The sequence below is a fragment of the Tenrec ecaudatus genome, chromosome 18, assembly GCF_050624435.1.
Source record: "Tenrec ecaudatus isolate mTenEca1 chromosome 18, mTenEca1.hap1, whole genome shotgun sequence".
Lineage (NCBI taxonomy): Eukaryota > Metazoa > Chordata > Mammalia > Afrosoricida > Tenrecidae > Tenrec > Tenrec ecaudatus.
In genome coordinates, this window is record NC_134547.1 from 7,794,025 (window position 1) to 7,820,825 (window position 26,801).

Here is a 26,801-nt window from a genome sequence, read left to right on the forward strand (position 1 = left end):
ATACATCGCATGCAAATGCGTCCTGTTTGCTCTATCACCAAATACACCTGTATTATTACAGAGTTTATAATTCCACTGCTTCTCAACTGAATACAGGTTGAGGGTAGGCTAGGCAAGTGAAGAAGTACTGCTACACATTCATCACACGGCCATCAAGTCAATTCCGACTCACAGCGACTCTCTAGCACAGGGTGGAGCTGCCCCTGTGGGTTTCCCAGGCTGTAACCCTTTAGGGGGAGCAAGCAGTCTCATCTTCCTCCTGCAGAGCAGCAGGTGGCTTCGAACTGCTGACCTTGTGGTGAGCATCCCAAGGTGCAACTCACGATGCCCCTCCCTCGGGGCGCCCGGCGTCATCACAGGGGCCTTTGCTAAACAAAACTCCCCAAATGCGAGGCCACTGTTCTTCAAAGGCTCCCCCATCCAGGTCTGCCCACGACCGCCCTCTCTCCAAGCCTGCAGCGAAGAAATGCTGCTCTTTGGCAGGCACCATGTCAGAAGGGCAGTTTGGGCAGCCTCGGGGGACCCAAATCATGATCCTTTCCAATGTTCTTTTCATGTGGGGAACAAAAAAGAAGTCTGAGGGAGTCACGCCGGGGTTGGAAGGCGCACGGGGGTAAGGTTTCCCAATGAGATTCCCCAAGGGTAGCCCTGGCTACTCTCGAAGGATGAGCAGGAACATTGTGGGGATGGGAACGGCTCCTTAGAACAACCCGCTCGGCCCTTTTCTCATCGATGCATTGTACAATTTTCCTTTTAAATGTCTTCCTAATAAGACGCTCTGATGGGCCTGTGTCCTTTGAGGAAAAAAAATCTATCCTGATGACCCCCTGGGGGGAGTGCCAAATCACAGTCACCGAAACCTTCTCAGCTGACCTTGAATCCAGCCGGCCAGGCAGAGTCCCCTAAGGAAGTCACTGTTCCCATGGGGCTTTTTTGGCTTCTTGCTGCTTGTGGAAGGAAATCTCGGGAGACCAGGGCAAGACTAGGGCAAATCTCGCAAGTGTATCACTCGGAGAACGTGTCTGCTGTAGCCAAAGGCAGAGACACATTTTGTTTGGAAGACATCCGGGACTGGTAGGAGTTGCAACTGTAGCAGCAGCACCTTTTATTCCGAATGGCCCTCCGAATTGCTTGTCAATGATACTACCAGTTTGAAACCACTAGCGGCTTCTCAGGAGAAAGACGAGGCTTTCTACTCCAGTAAGGGGTCACAGCCCATAAGAGTAGCTCTAACATGTCCTATAGGGTCGTGATGAATCGGAATCGACTCGATGGCAGCGGGGTTTGGTTTCTGTTTTGTGCTTCGAACCCCCCGGGGACCCTGCAGAGGTCCCCAACTTGTCACGTGACCTTGACGTTAGCTCTTGGCAGCTCCCCCCTCCTCCATACACCCGCATCTCCTGCTGGCTCGTAGCCCCCTCACTCACCCTGAAGCATGCTCCGGTAGGCCCCCTCCGTCACTGCGTACACGTGGGGCGGTACCTCGTGACGCTTCTTGCCCCGGTACATGTCTATGATGGCCTCGGTGTAGATGGGCAGCTGCTTATACGGGTTGATGACCACGCAGAAAAGGCCAGAGTATGTCTGCAGGGGCGGGAGGGGGGGGCAAGAAAGAAGAGAGGGCCTCAGCTATGTACAGCTGGCTCAGTTGTACACTACATACACAAGGGCATCTGTCTGCAGCATAAGGCCCCAAAATCAAATGACTCAGCGCCCACCCCAGCCCTGGCATTGAAAAACTTTTGGTAGACAGCCCTGTATGTAAGATGTAGGGTCGGTATCTATCTGTGTCTGCAGGTCCCACGTGTGGGGTAGTTAATATTGTTTTCTGTCAACTTGAAAATACAAAAGTGGAGGGGTGGAGTCTAGCCTATCGATCAGGTGACAGCTTGATGGTACCTCCATGTGGGTGTGGCCTCCTCATAAGGAAGGTCCTGGGAACCTCTTCTCTCTCCTTTCTCTATCTCCTCTCCTCCCCTCCTCCTCCGCTTCCTCCTCCTCCTCTTCTTCTTCCTTCTCTCTCTCTCTCTCTCTCTCTCTCTCTCTCTCTCTCTCTCTCTCTCTCTCTCTCTCTCTCTCTCTCGCCTTCCTGTGGATGTGTCCACCACCATTGGCTCCGGTAATGTTCCCGCCTTCTGTATCATTGCATGTGGCTTTGTGAGTCTGAAGAGGGACTTGTGGACTAGGATCGGACTTACGGACTTGATCTGGACTGGGCTGTGATGTTTTCCTGATATATAATTGCTTCCTGATATTAAACTCTCTCGTCCACACATATGAATGTCACTGGATTTGTTTCTTAGTCAACCCAGCCTAAGACACCGTGGGTCATTCTAGTGCCCCCCACAGAGGACACTTTGAGAAACACAGCAAAACCAATAAGGAGTTGTGAGCTGCTTAGTGGTCAGCAGTTTAACTTACTGTTTAACTAGTTATCTACCTAATCATGTGGTCAGCTATTTGGCTAGCCAGAGCTTCTTAAGTTAGGCACTTAATTAGGAGCCACTTAGCCAGCTAGCCATTAGTTACTTAGCTAGCTGATTAGCTGGTTAGCAGCACAGTTAGCTAACCATGGAACTAGTCAGCATCTGGACCAGCAAGTCAGCGACTTGGCTAGCTGATTCGTTGGTTAGTAGCTCAGTGGGCTGACCATTTTAACTAGCCAACAGCTTAGCCAGCTAAGTCAACAAGCAGGCTAGCGAGTTACGTAGCTGCTTGGCAGTCAGTGAGCTACCTACCTAGTCAGCAATGTGGCCAGCTAGTCAACGATTTCGCTATCTGGCAGACAGGTTGCCTGGCTGGCCTACTGCCCTGCAGCCCTGCAGCCCAGGACAGCTGAGCTGGGGGGGGGGGGGGGGAACGGGGCGTGGCTGTCACGAGGGGCGTGGCCACCGTAGGGGCGTGGCCGCCGCAGGGGCCCAGCTCCTGGGTGCCGAGCATTTAAAGAATAGGGTGGGTGGCCGCCCAACCGGTTTGCTGGAGCCTGTTGAGGGCGAGGGCGCGGCGGCCTGGCCACATTCCCTGCGCGGGTATCTCATGCCGGCTGGCGCCCCGTCCCCACTCCGGGCCGGCGGCGCAGCCCCCCTTCACACCCTCCCACGCCACCCAGCCCCCTCCCGCCGCCCACCACACCCTGTTCCCAGGGAGACACCGCTGCAATGGGAACCTGAGCTGGCGGCCAAGGCCAGGAGCCAAAGGTGGACGCCGGTTTCCCCCCTCCCCCTCGGAGCGGCTGGGGGACACGCGGATCTCCGAGGTGGGGCTGGGGAGGCCTGCCCGCCCCGCGGGGCTCTGCGGCCAGCGTCTGGGCCTTCCTGGGAAGCCGGGGTTGACACTCCCCACCCCATCGCAGCTGCTGTGGGGATTAAGGGCGATAATGGGTGAAGCCAGCCGTAGGAGCCAGGCCCGGAAAAGCAATCTGCAATGCAATGCGCGCCCCGCCCCACGCCCATTGTCACTCTGGGTTCCAATCCCGGCGTTCTCCAGCTGGGTGGGGGCTGTCCTCTCTGAGCCTCAGTGTCCTTCCAATCCTGGGGCTATTGATCTGCCCCTGTGAGAGGGCCACGTGGGGTGAGCATGGGGGCATCCCATGGACTCCCCCAGAACCCAGTGAAGGAACATTTTGGAGACGGTTACTTACCTTGCTACTTGGCTAACCAGATGTTTAGCTGGTTAACAACTTCGTGAACCTTTTACCTAGTTAGTGGCTTAGCTAGCCACTTGGCTAGTCAGTTGCTTGACTCGTTAGCAGCTGGGTCCGTTAACCATTTAACTATGGTGAGCCACTTAAGCCACCTGGACAGCTACTTAGCTAGCCAGTTGCTTAGCTCATTAACCACCTACTTTAGTGTCCTCCTACCTGGCTAGCTACTTGGCTAGCCAGTTACCTGGCTGGTTGGCAGTGTGGGTTAACCTTCTATCTGGTTAGCTACTTTGTAGTCAGTCATTCTAGTCCACTTCCATTGGGCAACTCGGCCCTCCCCGCCACCAGCTAGCCGGCCAACAAATATTTGCTCAGCAAGAAGGCAGCAAGCAGGGTGGAGCTACAAGCACACCTCCAACATTCTCTGGGGCGGGGGCACTCGAGCAGCCAGGTCACCCCGACTTTTCTGGGTCACCCTCATCTGTTAGCTGGGGACAGGAACAGCACTTCCCACAGAGGGCAGCAGGGGACCGGCAGCAAGTTCCTATTGCATCTGGGGGGCTTAACATGGCCCCTGGCACACACAGGATGTATCCCAGACTAGGAAGCCCCAAGAAGTTCAGGGGAAAAGGCCCGTGTCTCTTGATGTCATCTTTCACAGATCTTCCGCAGCCCTTCTTGGGGACCTACCAGTGTGGGATCAGGAGCATCCCTCCTTCAGGTGGAAGGGATGGGGGTAGGGGAGGATGTGATCCCTACCTCGCAGCCTCATCACCCTGGAAAGGTGTTTTTGAGCAGCACCCACGCTGAAAGCAGGCTCTCACAAACTGGAGGTTATTTCTGAGGCCCGCTTCCCCCAGCCATCCTGACAGGCCCTTCTCCCTCCCTTCCGTGGCGGTGTAGTATGTCCTGAGCTTTTTCTGCCAGTGCAGCTGCTTTGTCCGAAGGCAGACGGATCTGGGTGCAAATATTGCTTCACTGATTCTAGCCAGGGGGACCTTGGTCTGGGTCCCATCTCCTCCAGGAGGCTCAGTGTACCTACCTGCAGCATGGGGGTGATCACAGACCGCTCCCGAGGTGACTACAGGGGTCTGACCTTGTCCTAAGTCCCGGCACCGGGGACTGTTACTTGTTTGAAATGAGCAGATGTCAGAGGTTAAGGATTTGGGGAAGACACCATCCAGGCTGCCCAGGTGGGCCTAGTTCCGCTGACCAGCGTTATTCTGAGGGGCCCCCATGGTGCGACTGTTCAGCACTCTGCCCGCAAGTGGAAAGGATGGAGCAGGGGTCCTCAAACTTTTTAAACAAGGGGGCCAGTTCACTGTCCCTCAGACCCGTTGGAGAGCTGGACTACAGTTAAAAAAGAAACTATGAACAAATTCCTATGCACACTGCACATCTTATTTTGAAGTAAAAAAAACAAAAGGAGGAAAAACACCCGGCGGGCCGGATAAATGTCCTCAGCGAGCTGCATGTGGCCCGCGGGCCGTAGTTTGAGGATCCCTGGGCTGGAGTAAGACAGGGTAGTCCACTCCTGTGAAGACTAACAGCCCAACTGTATAACCCAGTGGTTCTCAACCTTCCTCATGCCGTGCCCCCTAATACAGTTCTTCATGTGGTGGTGAGTCCCTCCCCCAACCATAACATTATTTCCGTTGCTGCTTCATCAATGTCAGTTTGCTACTGCGATGAATCGGGCGACCCCTGTGAAAGGGTGGTTCGACCCCAAAGGGGTCATGACCCACAGGTTGAGAACCACTGGTATAACCCCACTCAATGGAATCAAACAACAAAATTGTATGTAAATGGATCTATTGGATTGTGTAAGATATGGCCCCCCAAAAAAACTATTATGGGGGGGGAGTTCCTGGGGTGAGGGAGGGAGGGGATAAAGGGGAGCTGATATCAAGGAGTTCAAGAAGATAGAAGAGTTCTGAAACTGATGGCGGTTGCTAGTCACAGCAGTGCTTTGAGGCGATTGCACAATGGAACGTTATGTGATCTGTACGCGCTCCCAATGAAATGGTTAAACAAAAACTTCCCAAAAGAGATCCCCAAAGAAGACCCAAAAAGGGGACAGAAGGCAGGAGGAGGACGAAGGCAGAGAAGACAGGGGCACTGCCGCAGCCCAGGGACACCCGAGCCAAGGCCCGTCCGTGGTCAGGGAGCCACAGAAGTGAGGCCTGAGAAACGACAGCGAGAGATCAAGGATTCCAGAAGCCCAGTCAGGAGGGGAATCCGGTGCATCAGCATCTTGAGCACTTGGCTCTCTGGTCAGGTGCGGTTCTAAACGTTTCTCCAACGCCCAGAAGCTGCGAGCAAGTGAGACGAGGAAGGACCACTCCCTGGAGCCCTCGGGGAGAGCCCTGGCCTGCTGGCCCCTGGATCTCCGACTTCCAGGCTCCAGAACTTTGAGGGACCTGTGATGGGCTGTTTGGTGATTTATGCAGCGTCAGCAACAGTTGACCAACACTCTGGCTGCCGCTGTGACCACCTGTAAGAGCCGATGGATCACAGGCTTCCCTGGTTTCTGCTCCATCACAAACCCGAGAAGGTTGGTGGTTCGAATGCACCCAGCGGCTCTGAAGAGGAAAGGCCTGGGGAGCTGCAAAGACGGCAGCCAAGAACACCCCACGGGGTGGGCTCTACTCTGCGGTGGTCAGGAATCGGAAGCAGATCAAGGGTAACAGGGTTTTTACAAAAGTGGGTGAGGCAGTGGGAAGGGCCAGGGTGTCACCCCCTGCCTAGAGCCCTCCAGTCAAACCCCTCTCTGCCACTCCAGAGGAGCCCTGATGGCATAGTGGTTTTGCATGGGGCTTCGATCTCCAAGGTCAGCTGTTCGAAACCAACGGCTGCTACTCAGGAAGAAGACGGGGCTTTCTACTCCCATGTACAGTTACAATCTCAGAAACCCACCAGAGGCAGCTCTACCCTGTCCTACAGGGTTGCTATGAATTGGCATCCACTCAATGGCAGAGAGAGGGCATGAGGGAGGAGGGGGAAGAGAGAGAGAGTGAGCCACCATAAGATGAGGGGTCTTGAACCAGCCAACGCCCCTTTCAAAGTCTGGGTCTCCTCCTTTGGGCCACGGGGCTTCCCATCTATACTCTACACTATCTTTTGGGACCTTCAACAGAAGCCAGTTTCAATGAGCAAGGTTGTGGGACTCTAGCCTTCGAAGCCGGCGCTGTGGACGTGACTCTGGGACCAGATGCCTGGCCTCAAATGTCAGCATGGGAGTCATGTATGGCTGTGCGACCTGGGCCAAGTCACTTCACATTCCTGGGTGTCTGATGATAACAGCAATCCCTGGCCCGGAGCGACCTAATAGCCCACAGCTCTTAGGACAGTGCTCGGCCCAGCGGAAGTGCTCAGTAAACATCGGCTGACCCACTCGTACGTATCATTCCTTGCATTGTTTTCTCGACATGCCTTGTCCGTCTCGCTGACCCTGTTTGCTCGTATGTTAAAGGGGGATTCACAACCCCTTGGGTAGCCATTAGAGCCCCCCACCCACTCACTGCCATGGGGTCCATTCTGAGTCCGAGCGACCCTCCAGGGCAGGGTAGAACTGCCCCCGGTGGGCTTCTGAGACCAATAATGCTTTATAACAGTAGAAAATACCATCTTTCTCCCCCAGGAATGGCTAGCGGTTTCAAGCTGCTGACTTTGAGGTTAGCAGCCCAACGCATAACCACTGTGCTACCAGGTCCCATCCCTTTACTCAATGTCATCAAGTCACTTCTGACTCATGGTGACCCTGAAGGGCAGCGTAGAACTGCCTCCTGTGGGTTTCCAAGAGGAGAACAGCTTATAGCAGTGGTTCTCAACCCTGTGGGTCATGACCCCTTTGGGGGTCGAAGGACCCTTTCACAGGGGTCACCTGATTCATGAAGTAGCCACGAAAATAATTTTATGTATGATACTATTCATTGAAAATTAAATTTACAAAAGAAAATTAAATTTACAAAAATTTAAGTCTACCAACAACAAAAATAATAATAATTTTATGGTTGGGGGGTCACCCCCACATGAGGAACCGTGTTAAAGGGTTGCGGCATTAGGAAGGTTGAGAACCACTGGTTTATAGGAACCGAGAGCCTCATCTTTCTACCAAGGAGCATCTGGTGGTTTCAAACTGCTGACCTTAGCAGCCCACTGTGTGATCACTCCGCCTCCTCCCCCCGCCCCCCACGGCTCCTCTCCCATCCCTTTAGACCCAACACCAAACTCCCTGCCATCAAGTCATTGCTGACTCATAGTGGGTTTCTGAGACCGTTTTCCTGAGTAGAGAGCCTTGCCTTTCTCCCAAGGAGCTGCAGATGGTTTCGAACTGCGGACCAGGCTCATCGCAGCCCCACATGTACCCACCACGCCACCAGGGTGGTTCTTCCATCCCTTAGAACCAGCTTAGAACAAACACCACTGCGCACGCGCACCCCCGAGACCCTTATTTGAATGGCCTGGGGGCGGAGCTTGCTGAGAATGGAGGAGGAGTGTCTTGTTCTGAACTGAGGATGTGAAACGCCCCCCAGGGAGTCTCTTAGGCTGTCCTCTTGACTGGGGGCAGGTTCGCCCAGGTCTTTTCTCTTTCGGAACCACGGACAGGATTCGAACCGCTGACTGGACGGCGGCCGAGCGCTTAAATGCTGCGCCACTCGGGGTGGGAACCAGGCATCGGTTGTTTTATGAAAAGCAGCCCCCAACCCCGGTGGTCCTCAGGTGCAACCAGGGTTTGGAACCCCAGCTGCACAACCCACCCGCGTTTGCATAAACATCATCGAGCTGGGTAGATACCCACAGTCCATCCCACTCTCACCAATTCCTCTGCCGGCTGCACGCAGCCCGGCCAAGTGGTGAAGTCAGCGGGGAAGACTACCCAGACCTGGTCCTTCCAAGGTCACCGGGTGACCCTGGGCAGGGGAATCGACCTCTCTATATATCAGTTTCTTCATCGGTAAAGTGGGGGCGAGGGTAGCTAGCTGTTGACCAGGATCGGAGACAAGGTGCGTTTGAGAAGCGCTCCCAAAGTAGACCCTCGTCCAGCGGAATGATGGCCTCCCCACTGGGGTATTACTGGCTTTCATCTTTACAGACACAAATTACCAGGCCTTTCTTCCGTGGCACCACCAGGTGAGTTCAAGTCTCCCAAAGTCACAGTTAGAAGCCCATCACATCCTGCATGTGGCCCCTGGGGACCTTTACTCCCATTCTCAGTCAGTGCTTCAGTAAAACAAGGTTAGCTAGTTATTGGTATTTGGCCTCTCGGGCCTCAGTTTCCTCTTCTATAAAATGGGGATAATAACAGACTTGACCTTGTTAGAATGGTGAGATGAAATGAATTCACACAGGCCGGCATGTCCCACAGAGCGGGTTAACTTTCTGTCTCCAAGTCACTCATTCAACTCACTGCCATCGAGTGGATGCCGACTCACAGTGATCCTCCAGAGCTAACTGTCCCTTTGAGTTTCTGACACTGTAACTGTTCGTGGGAGTAGAAAGCCCCTTTTTCCTCCCGTGGAGCGGCTGGTGGTTTCAAACTGCTGACCTTGGGGATCCCAGCCCAGTGGGTAACCACTGGGCCACCGGGGCTCCCTCTGTACTCAGAGGTTCCCATCTAAGCCCTTTGTCTAACCCCTCGGAGTTGAGAGTTCAGAACTCTTTGTATTTCAGGGACATCATCCGGTGCATGGACCTATCTTGCCTACACCCCCAAAGGCGCCTGATGTAAACCCTGTCCCCCAACCCTTAATAACTTCTCCACTGCGCACAGGGAGAGCCACACATCAGTGGCATAAAGATGACCCACAGCTTCCAAAGAGTTTGAGTTGGATTGGGATCTTGGGCATCTAATTCTGGCTCCCACACCCTTGAGGTTTTGGAGCGTTGGTTCTGGGGGCTGCATATTAAGTGAGCAGAGTGTCATTTTCATATTGCCCCCCCTGCCCCCCAGCAGAGACCCTGAGCGGCACAGATGTTTAAGCACTCGAGTATGCTCTGAGTAGCTGGCATTCCAAATCCATTCACAGGCACCTTGGAAAAAAGGCCAGGAGGATTTGCTTCTGCAAATTCCTTGGGAAAACCCTCCAGAGCTTCCTAAATCTTTTGATCCAAGAGACTCCCCATCGAAAGGGGAGAGAAAGCTGACCAGAATTTCAGATTCCTATGGAATCCAGACTTCCTGGATCCTTAGATCCTGAATGAATCCTACACAGGAAACAATGACCCGGAGATGATCTTTCAACCGCAGGGTAGAAAATATCCCCTAAGATCTTCTTTTAAAAAGCAGACAATGGTTCAGCTTGACTTACAGAGAAGGTCCTCCCTGAGCACTGGGATGCTTTAAGAACTTTCTCAGTGGGATGAACTAGGCCACAGCAAATCGAAAGACTAGGTGAGAAATGTAGGGGGCGACAAGTCCATGTGGATGGGGAACAAACACCCCGGAAGAGGGGTGAGACTGGTAACAACTGGATGATTGTGATTGAATCTGGGTCCTTGAATTACATAGGTATGGATAGAGTCAGGTTGGTGTAGGTTGGGGGCCATGTGTCAATTCTCACCAGTAACCAGAATAAATCGTATGCACACAAACAGCTCAAACCTACATCTCGGGGGTCGCCACATTTCCAGGTGGAACAGTATCAACAAAGCCCCGTAAATCTCTCTCCCCAGTTCAGGATAAAGCTGGGGTACACAAGCCAGGGGGGTCACAAGGTAGGCTCCCAGCCTGAGCGCACCCCTTACTCACGTAGATGAGGCCGGAATAGTAGCGCTCACGCAGGTTGTGCAACACCGAAGCCTCGTTGAGGCAGGTCAGCTCCGCCATGTCCTCGGCCTTGCTGAACTTGGGCGGGTTCATGCGCTGGATCTGGTCTCGAGGGAGCCGCAGCCGCCGCCCGCTCTCCGCCAGCTCCACCTCCGCCTCCTCTTCGCCCTCATCCCGCAGCGCTGCCGCCTCGAACCCATAGAGCTCCGAAGGCACCCACACCAGGCGCCGCGCAGTCCACTCCACCTGCGGCGACGTGCCCAAACCCCCAGGGCTGCCACCAAGGCCGCCTGGCCCACGGGCTGTGAACAGGTATGACTGGACAGCCTCGGGCACTGGGTCCGGCCTGGGGGGCGCCTTCTGGCCTGGCACCGACATGGTCACTGCTGCCATGGTCTGTGGGAGGGATGGGGAGAGAGGGTGGTCAGATGGAGACTGTAACCTGCATGTCCCTAAATGTCCACCCCCATCCCCAGCTGTCCCCACAGCATTCCTTGCCCGGATCTTATTTGACACATCTGCAAAATGGGTCAAAAGGTCATCCACACCGTTGGTGATTCGAACTCATCCCGAGGTACCTAGCAAGAAAGACCTGGTGATCTGGGACGGGTGCACACGAGGTCTCCGTGGGTCGGAATTTCCTCCAGAGCAACAAAGAACAGACCCCTTTGCCCCTGGCATTCATTCACTGCATGAATAAGCAACTTCTGTGGTAAGGAGCGGAGTCCTGGTCCTGGTGCATTACCAGTTGGGCTGTGAACTGCAAGCTCAGCAGTTCGAAACCACCCACTGCTCCTTGGGAGAAAAATGAGGCTTTCTACTCCCGTAAAGAGTGACTATGTCAGAAAGCTACGCAGGGACAGTGCCACCCTGTATGAGTTGGAATCGATTGGATGAGAGTGAATCTGGTTTGGGGAGCCGCAAAGAGCCCTGGTGTAGTACTGGGTGATGCTTCAGGTGGTTGACCCCAAGGTCGGCAGTTCTAAACCACCAGCCACTGTGCAGGAGAACGATAAGGACTTCTACCCCTCTCAAGATTGACAGTCTCAGAAAGCCACGGGAGGCAGTTCCACGCTGATGGTGAGTCAGAGTCACCTATGAGCAGGCATGGCCCCGATGGCTGGGAGTGAGGCAAGGAGCCCTGATGATGCAGTGGGTTAAGTGCTGGACTGCTAAACCTAGGGCCAGTGGTCTGCACCCACCAGCCGCTCTATGGGAGGAAGATGAGGCAGTCTTGGAAACCCTATGGCATTCTACTGTGTCTTACAGGGTCGCTAGGAGCGAGAATGGACACAGGGGCAGTGGGATGAACGAAGCCATAAGTTCCCACGGTTATCAGGCCGACTGCCTCCTTTTCAGAAGAAACATGATTCAGTCCCCCCACCCCACCCCGCAATTAAAAACTTTTGTACTATAGCCCATCATCCAGGGCAAAGTTTAGGTATCTGCTCTGGCAGCCTACCCCCAACCCCCGATCATTCTAGTGCCCCACAGGTGGTAATATCACCCACTTGGGGAAACATCCCCCCAAACCCCGACTCATAGTGGTGAGCCTATAGGACAAGGTAGAATTGCCCCTGTCAGTTTCCAAGATGGTAACTCTTTCTGGGAATAGAAAGTCTCGTCTTTTTCCCTCAGAGCGGCTAGTGGTCTCGAACTGCTGACCTCAAAGTTAGAAGCCTGACCAGTAACCACTACGCTACCAGGACTCCTCTTGAGAAATGCTGGACTAAACTCAAAGAAGTCCTGGTGATGGTGCTGTGGGTTAGGCACAACCGTAAGGTCATCAGTTCAAATCCACCAGCTGTGCCGCAGGAAAAAGACGAGGCTACCAGCTCGTGTAAAGATTCCCAGTCTCAGAGGAGTGGATCCCAAGGGCTCCGTAGAAAGTCAATGTTCAAAGCCCACACGGAAGAAGCACACCAGCCTGTGTGATCACAAGGTGTTGATGGGATCAGATATCAGGCATCCAAGAACAAAAAATCATATCATTGTGAATGAGGGGGAGTGTGAAGTGGAGACCCAAAGCCCATCTATAGGCAACTGAACATGCCCTTACAGAAGGGTCTCCCAGAGGAGACGAGCCAGTCAGGGCTCTAGTTCTTTAATGCTTCCTCCCTCCCACTATCATGATCCTCATTCTATCTTACAAATCTGGCTAGAGCAGAGCATGTACACTGGTACAGATAAGAACTGGAAACACAGGCAATCTCGGACAGATAAATCCCTCAGGACCAATAATGAGAGTAGCGATACCAGGAAGGTAAGGGAAAGGTGAGGGGGTGGGTAGGGGAAACCGATCACAATGCTCTATGTATAACCCCCTCCCTAGAGGACAGACAACAAAAAAAGTGGGTGAAGGGAGACACTGGTCAGTGTAAGACATGAAAAAACAATAATTTATAAATTATCAAGGGTTCATGAGGGAGGGAGAGGACAAAAGGGGAACTGATACCAAGGGCTCAAGTAGAAAGCAAATGTTTTGAGAATGGTGATGGCAACAAATGCACACATGTGCTTGACACAATGGATGGATGGATGGATGGATGGATGGATGGATGGATGGATGGATGGATGGATGATAAGTTGTGCGAGCCCCCACTAAAATGATTTTAATAAAAGAAAATCAATATTTAGAAAATGATGATGGCAACAAATGTACAAATAGGCTCAACCCAATGGATATAAGGATTGGTATAAGAGTTGTCAGAGCCCCTAATAAAATGATCTTTAAAAAAACACAGACTCCCAGTCTCAAGAACTTTACATGGGGTCACTAGTGGTCAGAACCAACTCCAGGGCAGCAGGTTTGGGTTTTGCGGCTTAATCATCGGAAGGAAGGGAGGTTTGAGCCCACCCAGCAGTGCCGAAGAAGAAAGGCCTGGCAGTCAGTCCATTTCCAGCTCCTCCGGACCTCAGAGCTGACCGGCCCCATTGGCTGGAGGGTGGTCTTCACAGGAGCAGATGGCCAGAGCTTTTCTCCCATTGGGTGGGTTTGAACCGCCAGTCTCTCCAGTGAGCTGCTGAGGGCTTAACCCTGGCACCACTGGGCTCCTTCTGGTGGATTCGAACTGCTAACCTTGTGCTGACTGATGAGCCCACAATCATAAGGCACCGTGTCACCAGGGGTCCTCAGTGAATAGCTGGGCCTATAGAACCATGGGGGCTCTGTATAGAAACTAACCCCCCCCCAAAAAAAAAAACCTAACTCAATGGCATCTAGTCGATTCCGACTCATGGTGCCCCTGAAGGACAGGGTAGAACTGCCCCTGGGGGGTTCCTAGACTGGAGTCATTCATGGGGAACAGGAAGCCTCGTCTTTTCCCTCCACAGAGCAGTTGGCTGGTTCAAACTGCTGCCCATGCCACCAGGGCTGCCAGGAGTCAAAATCCACTCCACGGCTATGCGTTTGGGAGTCGTTGGGTTTTGTTTCTCCGGTGAGTGTGAGGCAGAGCAGGAGCCCTGGTCACGGAGTGGTTACCCATTGGGCTGCTAACTGCAAGGTCAGCAGTTCAGTACCACCAGTCATTCTGAAAAAAAAAAAAACCAATCCAGAGAGGACTTTCTACTCCCGTGAAGAACTGCAGTCTGGGAAACCCACGGGGACAGTTCTACTCTGTCCTATAGGGTCGCTGTGAATCGGCCTCAACTGGATGGTAGTGAGCTTGGAGTTTTTTGCTAGTGAGCTGGGTATTGTTTGGGGCACGTCGGAGAGAGTGAGTAGCAAGCGGGAAAAGATCCCATCTGGCACAAGGAGCTGAAGCTCCAGCCTCGGCTGTCCTCTCCCTCGGCCGCCACTGCCTTATGAGATGTCGCACGTGCAACCAAAGAAATACGCCTTTGATGGTTTCCTTCGTTGCCATTACACTTCCATGTAGTACAGCTGCAGAGGGCTGGGGGGCCCTGGGTATGTGGCGCGAGCCACTCTTAGACTGGCGCCCTCCATCCCCCCCAAAAAAAACATGGCCTCCCATGAAGCAGTCTGTAGATGGACTGCATGTTGAAATAGAGGTACCCTGGCGGCACAGTGGTTAGGCACTGGGCTCCGCAGATGGAAACCTCCAGCCACCGCCGTGGGGCACAAAAAGGCTTCCTACTGCTGTAGAGTTCATCTCGGCATCTTCTTACAGAAGGATCACAAGGAAGAGACGAGCCAGTCGGGGTGCAGCACAGCACCGATGAAACACACAACTGTCCTCTAGTTCCGCAGTTCTCAACCTGTGGGTCGCGACCCCTTTAGGGGGTCAGACCCTTTCACAGGGGTCGCCTAAGACCGTGGGAAAACACATACTTTCAATGGTCTTAGGAACCGAGACACGGCTCCTCTGTCTGTCTCCAGGCGGGTCTGCCCACATGCAGGTACGCCCGCCTACGAGCACCCAGCGTGATGACATCATGCGCCATGTGCAAATAGCGGATATTTACATGACGATTCGTAACAGTAGCAAAATTAGAGTGATGAAGTAGCAACAAAAATAATTTTATGGCTGGGGGGTAGCCACCACATGAGGAACTGTATTAAAGGTCCCCGCGGCATGAGGAAGGTTGAGGACCACTGCTCTAGTTCTTTAATGCTTCCTTCCACCCCCCCCACTATCATAACCTCAATTCTACCTTACAAGTCAGACTAGACCAGAACATGCACACTGCGACAGGTAAGAGCCCGCAATGCAGGGAACCCAGGATAGATAAACTCCTCAGGACCAACCCTGAGAATAGAGATATCAAGAAGATAAGGGGAAGGTGGGGGAAGAAAGAGTGAATCGGTCACAATGGTCTATATACAACCCCCTCCCAGGGGGACAAACAACAGAAAAGTGGGTGAAGGGTGACAGAGGACGATGTAAGCTATGAAAATAATAATCTACAACTTATCAAGGGTTCATGAGGGAGAGAGGGAGGGTCGGGGAGGGAGGGAGAGGGAAAAATGAGGAGCTGATCCCAAGGGCTCAAGTAGAAAGAAAATCCTTTAAAAATGATGATGGCAACATATGTACAAATGTGCTTGACACAATGGATGAATGTACAGATTGTGATAAGAGATGTAAAAGCCCCCAATAAAAGTAGTCAATAAAAATATATATTTTTAATAGTCTCGGAAACTCACACGGGCAGTTTTACCCTGTCCTATAGGACGGCTGAGTCTAATTCAACTCAATGGCAGTGAGTTTGGTTTTGCCTTTAGCATGTTGAAATGGTATTCAGGGGTAGAGAAAAACTATATAATTAACATTCATACCACGTGTTCCTTCTTCCTACACCCCCCCCCCCTTTTAATGTGACTGCTTTTAAATGATACATTTGCTTGGCATATGTACTTCTATTGGACAGCACCACTGGAATCCCAGGAGGAAGATAAAAAGATAAAGAATAAATTACATAGTATGTTACAAGCTGAGAAAGGCCAAGGAGAAAAATTAAGCAGAGAATAAGGGGGCGGGGGGGCTATTAGGGCTGAGGGGGGTGTCGCAATTTTAATTACGGTGGACACGGAGGCCTCTCTGATGTGGCATTTGAGGGGAGACCTGTAGGGGAGGAGGAAGCGAGCAGAGGTGTTTCGAGGAGCATCATCCCAAGGCCCGAGGCAGGTTATGAAAGCTGGGGGGGGGGCAGTTAAACACTCTGGGGGTCCAGGTGGAGGGAACAAGTCGTGCAAAGGTCCTGGGGTACCTGGACAGTCTACAGCCAAAGAAGGCGGCTGAACCGGTCTGAGCGAAGGGGAGAGGGCGAGCTCGGAAAGGGGCCAAAGGGGACCCTGAGGGACAGGTGGAAGGAATTGTTTCATTCCCAGTGAGAAGGGAGACTGGAGAGGAGACAGCAGGGTTCTATCAAAGTGATGTGGCTGGGGCTCTGCCCCAGGCCTGCAGAGCAGAAGCCTTGCTCCCGGGCCTTGTTACTGTCTCGGTATCCTGGTTCCACCAGCCCCATTCTTTCATTCCCTGAGGCCTTGAATGTACCAGGCCTGGCGGAGCATGTCCCATCCTGTCCTGTGCCCCCACCCCCCACCCCGAGAGCCTGCCTGTCTCCAGAGGTCCTGGGCTGGGGGGTAAACCGGCGCTGGTCTCCAATCCACCCAGCGCCACCAAGTCCAGTCAATTCTGACTCACACCAAGCTCTAGAGCAGTGGTTCTCAACTTCCCTCATGCTGCAGCCCTGTAAGACAGCTCCTTCTGGTGGTGGTGACCCCCCAGCCGTAACGTTATTTTCGTTGCTACTTCATCACTGTCGTTTTGCTACTGTGATGAATAGGGCGGCCCCTGTGAAAGGGCCATCCGACCCCCAAAGGGGTCAAAGGCCACAGGTTGGGAACTGCTGCTCTCTAGGGTTTCTGAGGCTGTAAATCTTTACAGGGGCTGAGAGTCTCATCTTTCTCCATGGGAGTGGCTGGTGGGTTCAAACCACCAACCTTGCAGTTAAGAGCCCAACCTGCAGCACCACAAGGGCTCCTTGCTCTGGCCTCAGACCATCGCAAGTCTATGTGCTACCCCCACCTGCCCCCCCAAACGCCGGGACTAAACCAAAAGATCCTGAGTGAATGCACCAGAACATGCTAGACACTTCTCTGCTCTCAGAGATAAGGGTACAGACGATAGCGGCTGGAGAATCCAAGCACTGTCCCTTCCCTTCATGCTGCCCTGCTCCCCCAAAAGTCCACTCACCCCTTTCCTCTTCCCCACCTCACATTTCCCCTCAATGCCCACCTTTCTCTCTCAGGTAGGACGGACACTTTGGGGAGGTCCAGGCAGTGGGAACAGCCAATGCAAAGGCCCTGGGGTGGAAACATGTCTGTGGTCCCAGGAGGTCTAGAGGCACCCTGTCACTCTCCCCCTTGTCACCTGACATCCCCCTCCCAGAAGGCCCTCCAAACACACAGCTCCTCTTTAAGACCCAGACCTAGTGAGCTCTGGTCTTTTCCTCTGAGCCAGTCCAGGTTGGGGACGGAGCTCGGGCCCAGAAGGTCTCCTGTCCTTCACTCCAGAGGCACTGGCTCCCAGCCTCTCCTGCTCCTGGGACACTTCCTCCCTCAGACGCTGGGGGGGGGGGGGGGGAGCTTCAAGCTGGGCCCTGCTCTCTCAGGACAATGTGCTTTCAATACCAGCTGATGGACCTTCAAACCTCCAAGGCCTGTCCAGTTCTCTCGCGTGGCCTTGATCCACCCGGAGCCAAGCCTCACCTGGGACTTTATCCCCCGTCCCTCCCACTTCCTTTCCAGCCCTGTGGCCTTTGACCAGGAAGAGTTTGAGAATTTTTGCAATCGGTTTGCTCTAAATGGCTCTTCCCTGGAGCCAGGAGCCCTGGACCCCTTCTTCCCTCAGACCCAGGAGCCCTGGCCCTCTCCTCCCTCAGACCCAGGAGCCCTGGTCCCCTCCTCCCTCAGACCCCTCTCCCCCTGGACCTCAAGTCCAGGCCTCCTCACCTCATGGAGACAGCCGGGTGAGGGTGCCTGGGTTCCGAGGCCCACAGCCCTGCTGGGGGGCGGGCCTGCAGGCTTCAGCACCCACATGCCTGTGCCAGGGCTCATTAACGTCACCTGGGCAGGTGAAAGCACCTGCCCAGGGAGGGGCAGAGGCTGCTGGGCTGGAAAGGGAAAAGGTGCCAGGGATCCACCCCCGGGACAGGGTGGGGGCCCTTGGCATCCAGCTCTCTGACCTCAGCTTACAGCTAGTATTTAGGAGTATAAACACACACACACACCTCCCCCCTCCCACCCTCTCCAGACCCTTGATTCCCAAGGGAGAGGGTCAGAGGGTCCCCATACTGTCTCTTCTCTTAGACTCTGAGTTCCAGGGGAAGGAAGGCTACCAAACCACCTCTTTCCTCCGACCCACAAGTGTGTGTGTGTGTGTGTGTGTGTGAGAGAGAGAGAGAGAGAGAGTGTGTGTGTGTGTGTGTGTGTGTGTGAGAGAGAGAGAGAGAGAGTGTGTGTGTGTGTGTGTGTGTGAGAGAGAGTGTGTGTGTGTGTGTGTGAGAGAGAGAGAGAGAGAGTGTGTGTGTGTGTGTGTGTGTGTGTGTGTGTGTGTGTGTGTGTGTGAGAGAGAGAGAGAGAGTGTGTGTGTGTGTGATGGGGGGGACACCACACCATACCTACTCCTTCCTCCTTCAGACCTATGAGTGTAGATGTGATACCTCCCTCACATCTGGAAGCCCTGGACACTCAACTCCCTACTTTTAAACCTGGAGTCTGGGAGGATGGGTCGGGGGGGGGGGGGTGTCATCATGCCTCCTCCTCACTCAGACCTGGGAGCTCAGGTTCCCAATCTGCCCTCTTCTTAAAACAAGACCCCGGGGATCCTCTCCTCTCTGGGCTGGGGAGTCTTGGCCCCTCCCCTGCTTCCTCAGATCCCAGAGTTGGAGGGGGACCTGGGGAACCTTCCATACTTCCTCCCTCCTCAGACCTGGGACTCCAGGGTCCTGCCGCTCCTCTTTCGGACCCTGGAGTCCCCCCTCTTCCCCTCAGACCCAGGAATCCAAGGGTGTGTGTGGGGAGTGGGGGTGGTCATTCCTCTGCCTCCTTCAGACCCCCAGGTCCCAATACCCTCCTCCCTCAGACTCAGGATTCATGGGCCCTAGCCCCCTCCTCTCTTAGACTGGGGAGTCTGCACCTCCGACCCACTTCTCTTGGCAGCCCCCAAGACCCTCCTCTCTCAGACTGGGGGAGTCCAGGCTTCCAAAGCTTTCCTCCCTCAGACTGGGAAGTACTGGCTCACCACTCCCTCCTCCCTCGGACTGGGGAGTCCGGGAGGACACCCCCCCCACGCCCTCCTACCTCAGTCTCAGGTGTTGGGGTCCCAGCCCCCTCCTCCCTCTAGGGATTCACAGTACGAAGCTCCCCAGACTCCCTGGATCCAGAAGTCGAAGCTCCTGCGACCCTCACCCACCTCCTCCGGGCTACCTGGGGGCGCCGACCGGTGGCGGGAGCAGGGCGGTGCGGCGGGCTCTTGGGCAGCCGGGCTGGGCTTCAGCGGGCTCAGGTGCCGGTCCCCCGGAGCGGCGCGAGGGGCGGGGCCACGTCACGTCAGGGAACGGGGCCCGGGCTCTGACATCACCCGCACCTGCCCCACAGCGGAGGGGGCGGGGCCTAGAGCTGCCGGGCCGCAGAGGCGGGCGAGGGGGCGGAGTCAGGTAGTGGCCAGGTGTGCGGTGGCCCCTGGTGATGGGATCGAATCCCACGCAGGCTACCGGGACCTCAGCTTCGCTCTCTGCGAAGGTGGAGGGGCGGGGAAGCCCAGACCAGTGTCTCAGAAAGCAATGTGTCCCAACTGAGCCTTCCTTTCTCTAGCCTTAGGAGTGGGACCCCACAAGGCACAGCTGCACGGGAGGCGGCAGACGCTCTGCTGGTCTCTGGAGCTTCATTCTCATCGCTGAAACCCTCATAAGATGATCCCCCAAGAAGCCTCGACGTTTCCCTGAACACGCTGAACAACCCAAACCCACTGCCTTTGAGTCGATTCCAGATTCCGATTCATAGCGACCTCATAGGACAGGGTGGAAATAAGACTCCAACTCTGCAAGAGTAGAAAGCCTCCTCTTTCTCAGTCGGCTCGGCTGGTGGTTCTGAACCAATGACCTTGATTTTTAGCAGTAAACTAACCCACCAACTACCAGCAAACCAAATCCTAAGTTCTCACTCCAAACTCACTGTTGATGCTGATTCACAGTGATCCTATAAAGACAGGGGCAGAACTGCCCCTGCGGGGTCCCAAGACTACAATTTTTTACTGGAGGAGAAAGCTCGTCTTTCTTTCTCCCTCGGAGCCCCTGGTGGGTTTGAACCGCTGACTCAACGGCTAGCAGCCCAACTCGGAACCATTCCCGAGTTACCAGGGCCCCTGGGTGCTAGGTAGAGATCCAAAGGAGTCGAAGCAGGAACGCCACCAGAAACCGGTCCACCAGTGTCCCCTGATGCCCTTCCTAACTAACCACAAGGCGGAAGGCCCTGAAATGCCCATCCCCTGACAAATGTGCGTGCAACCCACACCCACTGAGTCTGACTCAGCCATAAACAGAGCTGATGCAGGCCAGAACATGGACGAGCCTCTAAAACACCACTGCCAGCTGAGTGAAAGATGGAACCGAGGGACGGATAGTTTATGATCTCCTATTCCTAGTGACCCCACAGGACAGGGTCAAACTGGCCCGCGGAGTTTCTGAGACTGTAACTCTTCACAGGAGTACCAGGCCCCATCTTTCTCAGGCAGAGCGGCTGGTAGTTTCAAACCGCTGACCTTGGGCACTGCAGCCCAACGTTAAACCACTATGACACCAGGGCTACCTATTATAGACTAAAATTTATTAGTGATTGCCAGAATAAAAGGGGGTGGCAGTGATGCCTTGGGGGGGAAGTGGGGGCACTGATTTTTACACTTAGGGTGGTAAATAATTTGGAAACAAAGGCTCTCTCTTACTGCCATTGAGTCTATTTAGAGGCATGCCCACCCTATAGGACAGGGTAGAGCTGCCCCTGGGGGGTTTCCAAGACTGTAACTCTTGACAAGAGTAGAAAGCCGCCTCTTCCTCCCACAGAATGGCTGGTGGTTTCCAACAGTTGACCTGGCAGTGGAAAAACTGACCGTGAACAGATTATACTGTACAATGTAACAGAATTACACCTGCAGACCTGGCTGACTTGGCAACTGTGTATTTTCACCACACGCACACAAAGATTTTTAATCCTATCAGCTAGGGTCAACCAGCATCTCCATTGTTCTGCTGGAGAAACAAACAGAGGTGCGGAGAGAGGAAGAAATGTTCTCACAGTCCCCCTGGGAAAGAAAGAGGGAGGGCTCTGGTTCAGACCCAGGGGGCTTTGGGGGAGCAAGCAGCGAATCCTCCCTCTACCAGTCAGCAATAGTCTGCTTACATCCCTCTCCGTCTACACCACAGGACAACCGCCTTCTTTTGGGCTGACGGTGGAGATTCAAAGAGCCCTGGTGGAATAGTGGGTTATGCATGGGACTGCTAACAGCAAGGTCGCCCGTTGGAAACCACCAGCCTCTCCCAAGGGAGAAGGAGGCGGCTTTCTACTCCCCATAAAGAGTTACAGCCTCGGAAACCCCCAGGGGCAGTTCCACCCTGTCTGACAGGGCCACTGTGAGCCAGAATGGACTCCGTGGCCATTTGAGTTGAGTTGTGGAGATTCAAAAGGTTAAAGGGTTAAAGCGTCCAGCACACAATTTGTCTCTGAAAGACCGCTCTTCACCTAGACCCCCTGCAGTCACTGACTCTGTCCAGTTGGTTTGTTTTGCTTTGGGTGGTATAGTGGTTACCACTGGGCTGCTAATCACAAGGTCAGCAGTTTGAAGCCACTCGCTGCTCCTTGGAGAAAAGAGGAGGCTTTGTTCCCATAGTTACAGTTTCTGAAACCCACAGGAGCAGTTCTACCCTGGCCTGTAGTATAGGTTGGCGATGGGGGTGGAATCCACTCCATGGCGGTGAGGTTTGGTTTGGTCTGTAAAATAGGTAGAGTCCCTGAGGTGGTGGTGTTTCAAGCCCATCCCTCAGGGCCACGGAAGAAAAGCCTGGCCACAGGAAAACACGGAGTCTGCACGAGTCGAAATGGGTTAGAGGGCAACGGCTTTTTGTTGTTGTTGTTGTTGTTATTGGCATTATTTTATGGGAAGCAGGAACACCACTGCAGCCACCTGGAGCCATTCATGTGAGAATAAAAGATGATTTAGTGACCAAATTCAAAGTCCCCAACTCTGTGGGCCTCAATTTTCCCACGTGAAGTTGAGTCCCTGCCAAGCCCTAGGGAAAGGGAGAAGGGGGGGGGGGAGGTCATTGAAGGCAATGACTCAGGTCTTATGGAGTCCAAGGTCCCAAAGTGAGCCTCAGTTTCCCCATTTGTGAAGCCACCGCGGGGCAGCCAGCGCGGCTGCGCACAGAGTAGGAATTCGAGTCCCGGGACGTGTAGACACCCACGTTCCCCGACCCCACGCCTCCTGCCCCAGTCTGTCCCGAGGTGCGACCAAGGTGAATGTCCGCGTCCCCGCCGCACCCTCTCTGAAAGTCGCCCACACCGGCCTCCCCTGACCCTGCTCGCATTCCCGGGGTTCGGGGCTCTGGCCTCCGGGGCCCGGGCCCGCTCGGCGCTCCTGGCAGGCCTGGGGCACTCACCGGCGTTCGGGGCCGTCCCGAGGCTCCGGCCTGGGGAGAAAGAGGGGCGGGTCCTCCCCCAGCACCGCCCCCACGAGCGCAACAGCGGCCAATCGGCGCCCGCTGCGGCAGAGGCAGGCCCCGCCCACGAACCTGGGGACGCGCCCGCCAATCCAGAAGCGCCGCTGGCGGGCCGGGCCAATCAGAAGTTAACGAAGGGTGCCAGCCGTGGGAAAAGAACGGCCCGAGCGCGGACGGAGGCGGTGCGGGACGACCAATAGCGGGGCGCGAGGGGCGGCCGGGGGCGGGAAATCACTGGGAGGGGGGCTCCTTCTGAATGGGCTGCTTTGTAAACAGGACATGAATGGGGGCCTTTGTGAGGGCCGGCTGGTGGCCGGAATGCCTGGGTCCCGGGGGAGTCGACCGGCAGGAGAAGTGGGGGAGAATTTGTACCAGGCACTCTTTCCCAGGCTCTCACCGCCCCCTCCCCATTGGGAGGCGGGGACCCTCCTGCCCACAGCACCGGTAACCATGATTCAATAATAAGGTCCAGACGAAGCCCACTGCCATCCCCTCTGAGTGACCCTATAGAACAGAGCAGAACTGCCCCACAGGGTTTCCAAAGCTGTCATTGTTTCAGGAAACCGACAGCCACGCCTTTCTTCCGCGGAGCCACCGCACCACCTGGGCCATCATCATGATCACCGTATGGCGCACAGGCTGGATGCCAGGCGCTGCGCTCAGCGCTTTGCCCGCATGATCTCACTCGATCCGTCGACAGCGTTCCCTGGAAAAGGGAGCCGTGAAGATCTTCATCTTCCAGATGAGGTAAGGCGACGCTTAGAGACGGGGAGGCGTTAATTGCCATAACGCACTGAGCTGGCAAAGTGGCGGAACAAGCCATCCCAGAAAGGTCACTCTGACTCCAGAAGGTCTGCTCAGAACCCGCAGACTGCACCCGGAAAGCGGAGCGGAGGAGGAGGAGGCGGCGGCGATGGCAGTGGGGTCTTCTGGACCCCTGGGGATCGCTTGTCACAGTTCCGGAAGATTGTTGGCATTCTGCCCAGCTGAACATAAGCCACAAACCGCGATGTCCTGCCCCAGCCACCAGTCCCTCCAGGTCATGTGCAGCCCAAGTAATCCAGACGAAGTCTCAGATAATCTGTGTGGGGAAGGGTTTTCACGGACAGATCTTCCAAAGCCAAAATGCCAGACCTTTCTTCCTAGTCTGTTTTAGTCAAGAAAACTCCGCCCAAACCTGTCCACCACGGGTGACCCTGCTGGTATGTTGAAATACTGGTGGTATGGCTGCCAGTCACCACATCAAACTGAGCCCCCTGCCTTTGAATCGATTCCGACTCAAAGCCACCCTACACAGTGATTCCAAGGCTGGGAATCTCTTGTTTTCTTGTGAATTGGGTGGAGGTTGACTTACCAGGTGATCATGTTTGCATTCAGTCATTTAAACAATGTACCAGACCTCCCTGTGGCCTATCACACACTCCCCCACCCCATTTCCCCTTTCTTCCACCACCCAAGTGACCCTGTCTACCCTGAGGCTCTTTGTTTCCCTTTCCCTTCCACCCCTGGTAGCCATCAAAGAAAATATTTTCTTTTTTTATTTTGCCCCTCTCTGTAAACAAAGCTGTCAACCTCAGCTTTCTCCTGCTGAGTGGCTGGTGGGTTTGAACCTCGGATCTCAAGGTTAGCAACCCAGTGCTGAACTCCCCATGCCACTGAATCTCCTTGAACCTGGATAGCCAAACACAAACCGACCACCATGGAGCCAGGGCAGACTCACAGCAATTCTATCAGACAGGGTGGAGCTGCCCCTGTGGGTTTCCAGGACTGTGACTCTACAGGAGTAGAAAGCCTCACCTCCTGTATAGTGGGTGGGTGGTTTCGAAGTGCTGGCCTTACGGATTGCAGCCCATCATGTAACCACTACAAGACCAGGACGCCTCCTGACCCTTGAGAGTAATTGTCTATTTGTTTATCTGTCACCCCACTATAAGTCCCATGAAGGCAAGAATCTTTGTTGTATTCAGTAAGAGGACCCCCAGGAAGGAGCCCTGGTGGTGCAGTGTGTTAAGCACCACAATGTTAACCACAAGGTCAGAGGCTCAAACCCACCAGCAGCTCCATGGGTAAAAAATGAGGTTGTCTGTTCTCCCCCCCAAAAAAGATTTAAATCTTGGAAGTCCACAGGGGCAGTTTTACTCTGTCCTCTCAGGGAGCTGTGAGCTGCGGTCAGCTTGATGGCAGTGGGTTTGTTTTTGGTTCTGGAGATCCTTAGCACCTTGCCCACAGTAAAAACAAACAGACAGAACAAAACTCACTGCCATCAAGTTGACGCAGACGCACAGCGACCCTATAGGACAGGGTAGAACTGCCCCTGTGGGTTTCTGTAACTCTTTAGGGGAGTAGAAAGCCCCGGCTTCCTCCCAAGGAACAGCTGGTGGTTTCAAACTGCCGACCTTGTAAGTAGCTGCCCAGCACCTAACCACTACTATAGGCACCAGGGGTCCTCCCCTACAGTAGCACTCAACAGACGTTCATTGACTAAACACTGACAAGACCTTCTCATACAACATGCCCTGTATAGGTTCAGGTTTGGGAAGAGGGAAAATCAGCAAATAAAACAATTATGATCACAGTTATGTCTTGCCTTTCTGATTATATGGGGATGGGAAAAAACGAGAGGGAGGGAGGGGGGGAGAGAGAGAGAGAGAAACTCCTTGGGTGGGAGAAAGAAGCCAGGAGAGGGAATGGCTGAGGGGTAAGAGACAGAAGGCGAGAAGCTGGAATAGGTTTCGGGAAAGGGGTGTGCACAGGCCAAAGCCAAGATCAACTCGGTCATCACCCATTAGTTTTCAGATGGGGAAACTGAGGCATAGGAGATGTGGGCCTTTCTGAAGCCCCTTTCCCCCACAGTAAACAAAAACAAAACAAACTCATCTGTCCAAGGCCTGGCTGTGTTCTGGGACCCTTCCTCCCCGGCCCTCAGGGGTTGGCACTGCCCTTATCCCCATTGATAGGACAGGAAGGGGCCCAGGGCCTCCCGGGTGCTGTTAGGGGAGGGCCTGGGCTGGGACTGCATTGGGTCAGACCACTGAGTCTGTGCTCTTCGCTAAAACAGAACGGCGGACGCCTGTCTTTCTGGCCTGTGACACCCTGCAGTGAGGCCGACAGGAGCTGGGTCTATTGAGTGCTGACTGTGGGCTGGACATCAAGCTCACTGGATTGGCACCTGCTCTTTGTGACAGACTCTTTTATCACCCATTTGACAGAGGAGGAAAACTGAGGCTCAGGGACAGAACCACCTCCTGCCCGACAGTGCGACTGTAGAGCGTGGGCTGAGATCCAACAGAAATTCCCATTGGCAAGAGGCTCTCACACTCATTTGCAAATCATAACCTGCCTGTAATTAGTGAGGCCATCATTCCCAACACGGGGCTAAATCTGGCTAGCAACTGGTGATGTCATCACCTACCTAAGGCTTTATGGGGTAACTGATGAAACCCTGAGGGATAATAATGAGCTTCCTCTTGACCGCAGTTCAAAACCACCAGCCGCTTCCTGGGAGAAAGATGAGGCTGTCTGCTCCCTTAAAGATTTCATCTTGGAAACTCACAGGGGACAGGTCTTCTCTGCCTTACTAGGTCAGTGTCAGTTGGAATCATAGCAACATGGGTTTGGGCTTTGGTTGGGGTTTTATTTTTGGAGGGGGTGATGACATCACCAGTTACCAGGCAGATTTAGTCCCGTGTTAGGAAGTGATAGGGACTCCGGTCATTCACACTGAACAGAGGAGGCACTGAGGTCCAATGGCCCAAGGTTGCAAGGAGCCCTAACTGAAAGGTTGGCGGTTGGATCCCACCAGCCACTCTGAAGAAGAAAGAGGAGACTGTCTGCTTCGCTAAAGATTACAGCCTCGGAGGCCCCCAGGGGCACTTCTGTTCCATTACTGAGTCAGAATCAACTCTCTTGCAGTGAGTTTGGTTTTAGGTTGGCCCATCGTTCTATAGCTAGAAAACGGATTCGAGCCCAGGTAGTCAGAAATCTCCAGAAGTTCCTATCTGAGTAGGGCAGATCTCTGCCCTTAACAGCTGCCACCACCCGTCATCCATACCTGGCAGAGCAGGGGTCCTCAGGATAAAGCCCCCTCCACTCTTTCCCCTAGAGGTCTGCCAGCTGTCCGTCTTTCCGCTCCCCCTCTAGGACTGTCCCCCCTGAGACAGACGGCCTGGCTGTCATTCTGCGTGCCCTGCAGCAGAGGGAGAAGCCAGTCAA

At 54.2% G+C, this 26,801-nt stretch overlaps 1 protein-coding gene across 1 annotated transcript in view; it reads right to left on the bottom strand.

Annotated features, from left to right (window-relative positions):
* MYH14 (myosin heavy chain 14) overlaps positions 1 to 10,805 on the bottom strand; it is a 77,429-nt gene extending 66,624 nt beyond the window's left edge. The window contains exons 1-2 of the mRNA XM_075536194.1: positions 10,395 to 10,805; positions 1,428 to 1,584 (exon numbers count right to left, since the gene is read on the bottom strand). Coding sequence (XP_075392309.1) covers positions 1,428 to 1,584; positions 10,395 to 10,805 — 568 coding nt within the window. The remainder of the gene's footprint in view (positions 1 to 1,427; positions 1,585 to 10,394) is intronic.
* Between the last annotated feature and the right edge of the window lie 15,996 nt (positions 10,806 to 26,801).